Source organism: Lonchura striata, chromosome 17 (genome assembly GCF_050655825.1).
Source record: "Lonchura striata isolate lonStrDom1 chromosome 17, ASM5065582v1, whole genome shotgun sequence".
NCBI classification, from domain to species: domain Eukaryota; kingdom Metazoa; phylum Chordata; class Aves; order Passeriformes; family Estrildidae; genus Lonchura; species Lonchura striata.
This window is the reverse complement of record NC_140719.1, coordinates 9807888-9819521: the sequence shown is the minus strand read 5'-3', so window position 1 is coordinate 9819521 and position 11634 is coordinate 9807888. Positions and strand designations below refer to the sequence as shown.

Genomic DNA, 11634 nt, shown 5'->3' with positions numbered 1-11634 from the left:
TGTGCTGGGGGACAGGCAGTGGTCTGGCACACCTGAAAACACCACTGGCCCAGCCAGGCTCTCACACCAGCCTGACCATAAAAACATGGACTTTGTAAGAAAAAGGGTGAGCATAAAACACTGACGGCATTTTACATCTCGTGACAAGCAACTTCTCAACAAAAAGCAAGATGACATTAAAGAAAACTTACAAGAGTGAACATTGTAATTTCAAAGACACGAAAACCAAAACAAAACCACAAACACAGCTATTTTTCCCCCAGAGTACTCTCACTTTCAAGCTCAATAGCCTTGAAAATTGGAGCAATCAAACTGTTAAATGCATCGATCTGTTAAATCAACTCCTACTGTACTCAGCTAAATTTAGCCTTTAATCCCCTCTCTCTCACTGCCAGCACCAAAGATCCAGGGGCTTTCCCCAGCCAGGTCAACCAGCCTCTGCCTTCCCACAACACCATGGACCCGTCCCCGAGCCAGCAGGGATGGAAACCACCAGCAGTGACAGCATTTAGGGGCAGGGGAAGCTTCTCCATCTTCCCTCAGACCACAGCTACTCACCATATCCGAGTGTGGACATGACCTTGGCCAGGTCTCAGTCCCACCCAGGACTCGCAGAGTGCTGCAGCCTCTGCTGAGCCTGTGCCTTGCCAAGAGCATTAATTTTGTTTATTTTCACCAGTGCATCCTCCTGTTTCTCCTTCACCTTCTTCAGCCTCACCAACAGCCCAATGCAGTCACTGTCACAGCAGGCCAAGGGTCCCATCAGCCTTGCTCCCCCAGCCCAGATCCCAGTGCCAGGACCCACAGATTTCACCAGGGGAGGGGATCAGAAATGCAGAGAACTGGGTTACAACCCTAAAACATCATTGTGGAACTGTGGGAGCTCAGGCACACCACACTGTCACCTGCCCTTGTTTCCTTCTCATCCTTTTTAGTATCTTAATTTATCAAAGCAGTGGCTGGTTTTAGAGGCTGCTCAGTACCTGGAAATGTCCCTCCTTCAAGTTTTACTAGAAAGGCTGAAGAGAAACAGAAAACAAAAATAAGCAACCAGAAATGACAGAGAGAACTGAATGAGGAGAGAAACTCATGGGTCATTTCACAGCAGAGGAGGAGGAGGAGGAGGAAAACACAACAGCAGCTGAATTACAGAATACAAACCATTAACAGAGGAAAAGTTTAGTCAGATCTCTGATATAAATCTCCTTGAAGACAACAGCAAAGTCTTTGATTCAGAAGGGGTGATGACACAGTCTTACTCTGTGCATCTCTTTTCTCTCCTGACTTTTCAGAGCCAGATCAAAGGAACACGGGAAGGGGCTGCTGGCCTGGCTCTGACCATCCCACTGTGCTGAAGGGTCACAATGAAGGTTCCCAAGCAGGGAACTCCTGCTTTTGGATGAGGAGTCTAAGGGGAGTCAACTGGGTTGGAAAAGCCTCACTGACAGACAAACAAGAGTTTTCCTCAACATTGATTTATTTTTAAATATACTACGCAAGAGAGACTGGAATAAAAAACAAATCAAAAAAATGGAAATAGAGAAAGAGAGAAGAATTGGAAGTCATGTACAGAAACAATCTGTACTGGACTAAATTAAAGGGGAAACGACCCCCTTAAGTATCACAGAGATGAAGGACAGAGCTATTTACACACTGTAAAAAAGACAAGTCTACAAAAGTGTGTAATAACAAGATACAAATGTATAATATAGTGGCACAATATGTTATCAAAGTAAAAACAGTACCTCCAGGAAAGAGACAATTCAAGGGTTGGGTTTTTTCTTACATTTTTAAAGGCAGCCTGTGGCAGAAGTGTGTATTTTCTTTTGAACATTTGTCACATGTTAAGTCATGGCTGTTTGTGAGGGCGAGAAGTGGCATGAACACACACGAGTGAACTACTAGAAATCATATACAAAACAAACAGTTCCAAAGAGAACAGCATAAAATACAATTGAAGGCAATTAGTGTTTAAGATACACAAGAGGGGTCACGAGTTACAGGGGAACAGAAAATGGGAAATGTGTTTTTCTCATGGCTGGAACTGTTAAGAGGAGTTAAATTGCACTGTTAATAGCCCTAAACCTTGTTCTTTCACTATTGTCACGAGTCACAATTAGTTCCCAGCATTAATTGAGAAGGTCACAGGATCTTGGCAAGGAGGGCCAGGAGATTTGCTGTCACCGTGTTGTGGCAGTTTCCTCGGGAGATGCAGCCCAGAGAAGTGGCTGCAGTCTGCACAGACCCTTGTTTGATGCTGGATGGAACCACGCTGGCATGAAGGTAGGAATGCTGGCACTGGAGCTCCTCTCAGGGAGTTCCAGTGGCACAGAAAGGCAGGCACCACACCCCCCCAGAGCTCTGCAGGAGGGCAGAGGCCAGGCTCCATCTCCCTTCACAAAACAAACAGCTGGAAATTCAGCTGGAGACACAGCAGCTCTCACCCACTGCGGTGTGCAGGCTCAGCCAGAAGAGCTGCTGGAGGCACAGTGATGCCTCAGAGCTCACCCCGAGCCATCCTCCCACCTGCTCAAGCTCTGCTACCCCCACCCCAAAGACCAGCCTGATTAGTGTCAGACACCACCAGAGTGCCACATCCTCCTCCAGACCTTCTCCAGGCCTGTTCTGCTCCCGAGGGAGATCCACAAACAAACAGGCTCCCGGGCTGTGACATCAGCCTCCAACACTGCGAGCCCAAGCAAGTCACTGGAGCAAAACAACACTGAGAAACTACTGAAACACAGAAATGAAGGGTAGCAAGGTGGAATCAGAGGAAGAATTTGGGCAATCATCACTTGTAGCATTCTGTCATTAAAAAAACCTTACATGAATAATTTTTCCCCCTTCCCTCCCAAGCACCAAATCTATTGTATTAGTGCCAGGTAAATGTCAGACTTGGTCCAGGGCCACATGCTGGGCAAACTCCCCCAAGAAATGCAGTAGGTATATTGCTATCCAAACACTTATCCTCATGTACAGGAGGGCAGGGGGGGGACAAAAATGCAGTACAAAGTCCTCCTGAGGAGGACTTAATGTCCACCAGTCTGGCTTCAGTCTCAACAGTCCAGAACAATAAAATATTAATAAAAAGGCATGGTGTGACATCAGCATTTAGACTTGTAGTCCACAAGGCAAGAACTCCACAGATAAGACGATTACAAGTATATGAAGCACAGGGAATCTGAGTTCAGAGGGTGGGAAGTGCCTCCTGAACCCAGCCCTGCCCTTGGGAGCTGGGGCGTCCATTCAGTCTGCGTCCTTGGCACAGCCCCCACCGAACGCCCCGCTCCTTTGTCAGTCCACACGTTACTCTCTCCACAGCTGGCTTTGGCCCATTGTGACTGATTGATTGATTCACTTGCTTGTTTTTCAGCCTGGTTTCTTGCTACCTCTGAACAATGTCGCTGATTTCTTTCACCGAGCTGAGCAGCTTGCTGAAGTCCTGGGTGGCCGCAGGGCCGCTGCCAGCGGTGGCGGGGCAGATCTGAAGCTCCCGCAGGTTGTTCTCCAGCTTATTGATGGCCTCCCGAAAGGCAAATTTGTTCCTCATCTGCTGAATGGAGTCCACGTAGCTCACGCAGAAGGTGTAGAGGTTCTTGCCAGCCTCCAGGACGGCGCTGTGGCTGGCCATTTGCTCAGAGTTCTTGCTGATGGCGAGCCGTAGAGCCTCGGTGCTTTCCAACACCACCCCTTTGGTGATGGTGCCGCTGGCAATCCTCTCTGGGGGCTGCCGGGTCTTCCGCAGCGAGACCCTGGTGGATATGAGGGGGATGAAGGCTGTGGATGACGTCTGGTCCCCGCCTGGGGCAGAGGGTATGGACGAGGAAGAGGCAGCTGGGGTTGCTGTGCTCAGCAGCAGCTTTGTAGAGGACTGTGGCTTTGGTACAGAGGGGATCCCCAGCTTTTTCACACCTTCCCCTGACTGGTTTGGCTTGACAGCATCACTGCCTGCAGCCTCTCCAACCTGAGTCAACTGTTTGGATTTCGGCCCAGACACCACATCTGCTGCTGCCTCATGGCCGGGACTGTGAGAAACCTTCCCAGGCTTGGCAATGGAGGATGAAGACAGAGGGAGAGGAGGGGCTGGTTTCAGCTTTGATAACTTCCCTTTGTCCTTCCCTGCCGACTCTGAGGTCTGCTTTAGCCTCCTCAGGCGTGGCTCCTCAGAGGAAGCTTTGCTGGCCCCCACGAACCCAGCAGGGTTGGGTTTGGCAGCAGAACCTTGGTCCATCATCACAGTGGTACCTAAGGCACTGGATTTGACTCCATCATCCTTGTGGAGCCCGCTGGAGGAAGGAGGGCCAGCAGGCTGCCTACGGCCAAGTTTTGGCGTCAGGGTGGGAGGGCTGGAACCAGGGCTCGACTCTGCATCTTTGAACACATCATCAGCGGTCTCTTCATTCTTCTTAAGCAGCCGTGGAGGAGGGGTCACTGTTCCCCTGACAGCAATGTCAGCCTTGGCCTCGTTCGCCCGCTTCCGAGGCAGCGCCGGCTTCTCGCTTTTGTGCCCCCCGAAAGTGGAGGAATCAAACTGGCGTCCCGTGGACTGCAAATCCCGAGGCAGAGTCACGGATTTCCACTCTGTGTCCTTCGCTCCATGGGGCACACAGGAGGCTGAGCAGGACCTCAAGAAACGCTTGCTGGAGTTGGAGCTGCTCTCCTCCTCACCGGCCACCCCTCGACTGCTGCTCATCGTGCTGGACTTCTTCCGTAAGTGGGGAGATAAGAACCCAGAGTTGCCAGCCACAACCCCGTTGGTGACACCAGCCCCGTTGCTCGGGCTCTGGAACTTGGAGGGCTCAGCTGTGTCTGCAGGGGGGGCAATGAAAGCTCCGTTGCCAGCATCCCTGCACTCCTCCTCCCCGCCCGCCCTGCGCTCCGAGTGCCCGTCCATCTCCCTGAAGGAGCTGCTCCGTTTTGGAGGGGTAGGGGCAGTTTTCTTCTTCTTCTTGATCAGAGCACTGAAGAGGTTGTGCTTTTTGTCTTTTGGAAGAAGCCGCTCATCTTCATTCAAACTGCTCTCCAGGGCCACCCTCTCCTTCCGTGGGAGCAAGGGAGAAACAGCAGGTTCATGATCCAGGAGGTCTGCAAGAGAAAAGGAAAATTTCCTGAGCATTGCTCAAAGAGCCAGAATAAACCATTTTCTTACAGGATCAAACTACTGCAGCACCTCCAAGAAGTGCAGGTTCTCTAAACAGACACAACTTCAGAGCAGAAATAAAGGAAGTGCAGGCACACTCAAAGCCTGAACTAAACATGGCCCACGATCCTGCATCCATTCATTCCTGACGTGGCTGCCAAACTACTTTCCCTGTGGGTTTCTGATTGGAAGAGTGACATACCAACACTACATGTTTGTGTTCAGATTCCCCTCCTCACATCTGGAGATTTGTCTGAACTTCACACTGTGAAGATGATAAATAGGAAGAAGCCTCTGCTTTAGTCCCTGTGCTATTGCTGTCTTTTGAATCACTGACCCTCTGAATTAATAAGGCACCTCTGTAACCCACCTCCATCCCCAGGCTCCACGTTCATTTTCCTGATGTCATCCTTTTTGGGGAATGGAAAGAACTGTTTCATGAGCAGAAATGGAGATCAAGATATGACACTTCAGGTCGTACCACAGTGAAGATGCTCAGCTTTGTATAGCAACAGAGAAAAGGGGCAGTGCCAGCCTCCTTCAGCAGCGCTGCTGCAGAGGGAAGCAATGGGGTGACCCTCTCTCCACTTACAAGCAGTACTTAAAAATGAATAATGCTTTATAATAAATTCATAGAGAGTCCTGAAGGTCTCTGTGTTTGACTGACAGAGGGGCTCGTTCCCAGGCCAGGCACTCCAGTGGCATTCTAATCCAAAGGAGGAATGCCTGCAGGGCAGCATATATATTTACAGCTTGACTAGGCAGCAAGAAGGGAGATGAAGCAGAGTCATAAGGAAGGATGCTTCTTAGTCACAAATTGGTGATCATCATGCTATGGATAGGATTTTGGCTGAGGAATGGATTTTGGTTGAGGGGAGAGAATTTGAAAAATAAAAAATTGTGTTGTTTGAGAGGACAATATGTTTGCACAGGAACACTGCAGTTGCACCATTCCCACAAGGATTCAAGAGGACCTGGACATCCAGAAGAGCCAGACCATGGCCTTACTGAGTACAGACACAGTAGATGTGCAGAAATCCAGAGAAATCTAGCAGCTTGCACTAAGGATCAGCTTCCAGCTGCTGGACTTGCTATGGAAACACTGACAATTGGAAGGGAAACTGCAATAAAACTTTATTGTGAAAAGATTTCTTCCACTGTAAAGAATGAAATGATTCCCAGCATAATGTTAAAATCATATTATGCCTGCTGAACTTTAATTTCGCAAAGCTCTCAAGTATTTAAATGAAATTATTTTAACTTCAAAAGCTTGTAATAATAGGCAATTATATTTCCTATATATGGTAAATAACCTTCCTTCCTGAGTCACCTGATACTTTCTTTTTCCAACATTTTAAATCCCCTCATTTTCCCTTCCCTCTGCCCTGATGTACTTTGGTTACTGAAACATGTACCACTGGGTGAATCTGACATTACACAAAAGAGGTCAGTCACATGAGTGGTCAGAAGAGGCAGCTCAACAGGAGCTGGAAAAAACCCCCACTGCATTTTATTTTACATTCTTGTTTTTCAAGCATAGAGCTAGACACAAATCTGCTGTACTCATTCAGCCTTTTACCACTGCTTTTATTACCTCGGAATGGAAGGTAAGTGCCTGAAAAAACTGATTGGAAGTTTAATTTTATGGAAGAGTCTGTAAATACCTCTTTGTCCCTCGCTGAAATTATATTTGGTGCCTGCCAAGAGTAATATTCTTCTGTGCTGCAAGCACAAATCTGGTAGGATGGAAGAGTGAAGAAACCTCCCTTATGAGGCTTGCTAAACCCAAGCTATCACCCTGCTTTAAATTATGCAGTGTGGTAGTGTAAAGTGGCTTGAATACAGCAGATTACCCAGCACTCAGATGCAGTGGGAGATCCCACTGATAGCTCCTGCCAGGGAATGGGAAGAGGATATGATCAGAGAGCTCTGTGCTCAGGCTCTGGTCTTTAGGGAGCTGCAGGCAAGAGCCATTAAGTTAAAAGAACTCCAAGGGCTTCCCTAAGCAACAGCAGGGAGATCACCAGTCCCTCAGCCAGTTAGGACTCACACTCCCAGCTGCTGCGTGTATCTGGCTCCAGAATTAACAACCCACCTTTGCAAAAACTAATAAAAGGAGTTCTGGACCCAGGACAGCAAAGTCAGCAGTCTGTCACCCAGAAACAGAGCGCTGGTACAGAGAGATGGCACCTGTGATTAGGCACAGCTTTGCCTGCGTGAGGGCCTGGAGCTAGATCTGCATTTTGTTTCCCCCTGTATTTCCTGAAGGAATAATGACTTTAATTAAAACCTACCACATTCCCCCTGGCCTCGAGCATGTGCAGTCTCCAAGCCCTCGTTGGCATCTTTGCTCTCGGCAGCTCTCCTCGATGTTCGCGTTTTGGTTGGCAACTCTGGGGCTTGCAGGAAATTGCTCACGACACTCCTCATGCCCTTCTTTCCCAATTCCTTCTCCACCTCTGCAATGCACAGAAGAAAAACAATCAGTGCAATCAGCTGAAGATAAAAAATTATTGCTCTGATTGGAATTAACAGCACAAAAGAAAAGAAAACAACACAAATCTGGGGTTCCTCGGAGTTGTTCAGCCATTTGGCCCTTTAAGATTAGATCTTTGCTCAGAAAAAATACCTGCATGTAAACAAATAACTGCTTTCAATATAATTTGCACCAGATAGTATAACACAGGACTGAGTTTCACTGCAAAACAATCTGTGAATAACAGCAGAGTGAAGGATGCAATCAGCCCTTTCCCCAGCCCTGGAATTGCTGGTCCAACAGGGACCCAGACCTACCATCAGAAATGCTGGATTCCTGAAACATCGTTTCAAAGGCCTGATGAATCTCAGCAAAGGATGGTCTATCAGAAGGACTCCACTGCCAGCCTGAAAAAAAAAGCACACCACCACTCAAATCTTCCCTCCAGCAGCAGACACTCAGTACCCTGCAGCAGGAGGAGCCAGAAATCACAGTTCCCTTCCAATACACCGAGATAAAACACTGACAGGAAAATCTGATTTACAGGGTGCTGAGTGTCTGCAACCACTTTGGCTCAGTGACAGCTGCAGACACCCAGCATTCCCTAAATCAGGTTTTGGTGTCAGTGTGTGACAGTAGGTGCTGAGCACTGCTGGGGAGGAGTGCAGGGCACTGAGTCACGTACCAAAGGCCACAGTGAAGAGGCACAGTCAGTCCTGCAAGAAGCCAAATGAAGCTCCTGCTTCATCCTTGGAGCACAGGTTTTTCTTTAAGTTGCCAGGAAAAAGGAGACAAAGGAAGCATTGAGATCTACAACGAATCTCCTCTCTGGGTCTGTGGGCTCCCAGTAGAGATGAACAGCTGGTTTCATAGCATGTTCATCCTCTAGAGAAAGCAGTTTTAATCAAACACTTCCACAGAGCACTGCACCTTCCCTGATACTGGCAGGGGATCCTCATGCCTTGTGGTACATAGCCAGACCCCTGCACTTTTATTGCACCCTTGCAGAGCTAAAAAGCAGCACCTGCAGGGCTAAGAAACACTTACATGCTCTCATGAGCTCATAAACTTTCTCAGGACAGCCTTCAGGACGCTCCATACGATAGTCCTTCTCCAACAGCTCATAGACTTGAGACAGGTCAATCCCAGGGTAAGGGGACATACCATAGGTTGCAATTTCCCACAGCAGAACACCAAAGGCTGCAGTAGGGAACAAGAGAGAAGGAAAAAAAAAAAAAAAAAAAGAGAGGAAAAAAATAAATAAGGTTTGTTTTCATCTTGAATTTGAGAGGATGTTTGGTGGGAGTAGTCACTAAACAGTGCTGCACACTTAGACCAGCCCTGGGTGGCTCAGATCCCATGCTCAGCAGCAGCTTAAATGTTAAAGAAGCGTAACAAGCCTCTCCGTCAGCACAGACAGGTCTCCTGCGATATGACAGGGTAGAATTAGACTAATTTTCAATGTATCAGTTGTCTCAAACCTGAACGCCTTGAGATCCTTCAAGTCCTATTAGAGGCACAATTAAGAGACTTCACAGTGGATTAGCTGAAACTGCTTCAGTGCTGCACTGCAGTCGCTCCCTCAGTGTGACAGCTCCTCTCATTTGCAACCTCTCCCTGGAGGACTCGCACATTTTAATAGCTCTGTGTTTTTGGGGTGCCCTTGTTTAGCTGCAGTGTGGTCTGGAAGGGGGAATCTGGGAGGCAGCAGCGAGAGGAAAGTTTCAGCAGTTGCTACCAATGATACATGGTGAGGGTAAGACATTTTGGGCCCAGGGAAAGCTGAATTGGAAAAGGGAGAGCACAAAAAGGGTCTCGGAACAGGCATTCAAGTGGCAGCAGTCAGTGGGGATGCAGGTCAGCAGTGGGGTCAGGCAGCTAACCCAGGAGTCAGGCACACAGAATAAACCCAACACCAGTTCAACAACCTGCATGTAATTAGTTCAGTCACCCTATTCTGTTCTTAACCTGAAGAGAAAGCGATTACAATTCTGCATAAGTAAGGAAATCACATCACATTACGTGGCAACGCCACCAAGGGCAATTTACATTAGACATTTCTGTGCACAATTTTCTTTGATTGCTGTCTTGAGGCACTGAGGTGAAAACATCTAAACCCTGGCATGCCCAGCAGCAGCCCTGGCCTCCGGGGACAGCTGATCTCTGATGAGATCCCAAAGTCCACTGCCCCAGCCCTGCTTCCCGAGGTTACATTAACCCTAAATAAAGATACCCCATATTCTTTTGGGATGTTTCCTCCCCCGAGCACTCTGCTACTGAAAGGCACCAGGGATCCTGCAGCCACCACAGCAGCACAGCAACATCCTAAGACTGTGGCAGACACTCAACAGCCAACACCACAAGGAAAGCCAAAGCAGCAGAAACACCTTGGTCAGCAATCACATACTCCTTGGAAGGCTGTTTTGGCTTTTCCTCCTCCATCTACAAAACATTTTACATCAGCCATCTACCTAAAAGTTTCTTCAACATAAAGCCTTTCTCTGTACATTTTCCCCCTAAACTGCGGAAAACTTCATCTCTGCTTCACTTCTATCTGTTGGTTTATACATAGAAAATGCTCAGGATATCATTTTCCAAGTGCCTTTGGGACCACATTCCACAAATTTCTATCTCATGTCATTGGGCACTTTTGAGAATTTGACCAACAGCTATAGCAGAGATAAAACCCGAAGAAATGTACTGATAAAAGTACAATGAGATTTTCTGTGGTCAGATTTGATACAATATAGCTCAATTTAGCTAAGTCTACTCTTATCACCAGTACTTCAGGGCTCTTCAATAACCATTTGTCATCAAATTTTCCCTCTGCTTCTCCTCATCTCATTCCAAAGATTATTCCTTTAAAATGCACAAAGACGAGCTTGGAGCTATCACTTAGACACATACACACTTTTTTTTTTTTTTAACATAAAACGAACCAGATTCTTTACTCCTTGAAGTACTTAGAAAGTTTTTGGCTATATAATAATGTATCACTTCATAGTCCTGTGCCAGAACTCCATCAAGGCAGTACCACTGGTGCTCTTCAGTCCCATTTCATACATTTCTGTTAACATTACAGTACCCTTTACTTTTCATATTTGCCAACAACTCAAATATATAAAATCAGGTGGGCATTCTCTGTGCTCTGCTGAGACTGCCCAAGCAGAGATTAGCTCCTGCACTCTGACAAAAGCTCACAGAACATTGTGGCTCAAACACAATGCTCCTGCTCAAACACAAACCTCCTGCTCCCTCCTGAAATGTTCCACAATGGCCTCATTTCACAGCCCTGGAAAAGAAGACTGTCACCTGCATTACTTTTCCATGCAAATTCTTACCCCAGACGTCGGATTTGATGGAGAACTTGTTGTAGGCCAGGCTTTCTGGTGCAGTCCACTTGATGGGGAATTTTGCTCCGGCGTGGGCTGTGTAGGTGTCACCCGTCATTAACCTGCTCAGGCCAAAGTCTGCCACCTTCACCAAGTGGTTCTCCCCTACAAGGCAGTTCCTGGCAGCAAGGTCCCTAAAAAGAAGAGCAAAAATAGGCAATGAGAAGTCTTTACCATCTCTCTTTTAGCGACAGCAAGGCAGCCTGCTGTTCCCAGAGAAACCTGGGCCTGTGTGATTATTTTGATCCAAATATTACACAGAAATTCTGGAGTTACACGCGCACACACAAGAGGGAAAGTTATTTTCCATTCCGTCTTCGTAAGACTGTCATCCCCAATTTTTTTTTTTTCTTCTAATTTGAAGTGAGAGCTTCAAGAAGCCCCCTCACTTTCAATAAAAGCTGCCACCCTCAGGATAAAAATATTTCAAAGAAATGTCAGTGCTCAAGTTATCAATAGCTGGGGATGAGCACTGAATAAACCGAGTTTCAATTCCTCACTTCTTCCCCACCTCTGCAGCACTTCAGTCACCCCAGCCAACACCAGTTGTTCTCCAGAACTCCATTTCCAGTCCTTGCTTAAGCACCAGGATGAGCTCTCAGCCCTGCTCTTCCTCCTCCCAGGGG

At 47.5% G+C, this 11634-nt stretch overlaps 1 protein-coding gene across 3 annotated transcripts in view; it reads right to left on the bottom strand.

Annotated features, from left to right (window-relative positions):
* Positions 1-1459: 1459 nt before the first annotated feature.
* The window catches only part of ABL1 (ABL proto-oncogene 1, non-receptor tyrosine kinase), a 77378-nt gene continuing 67203 nt past the window's right edge, over positions 1460-11634 (bottom strand). For all 3 annotated transcript variants that reach the window (XM_085594149.1, XM_085594148.1, XM_085594150.1), the window contains 5 exons: positions 10958-11142; positions 8664-8816; positions 7934-8023; positions 7435-7599; positions 1460-5085 (listed from right to left, as the gene is read on the bottom strand). In XM_085594149.1, coding sequence (XP_085450275.1) covers positions 3386-5085; positions 7435-7599; positions 7934-8023; positions 8664-8816; positions 10958-11142 — 2293 coding nt within the window. In that variant the 3' untranslated portion in view covers positions 1460-3385. The remainder of the gene's footprint in view (positions 5086-7434; positions 7600-7933; positions 8024-8663; positions 8817-10957; positions 11143-11634) is intronic.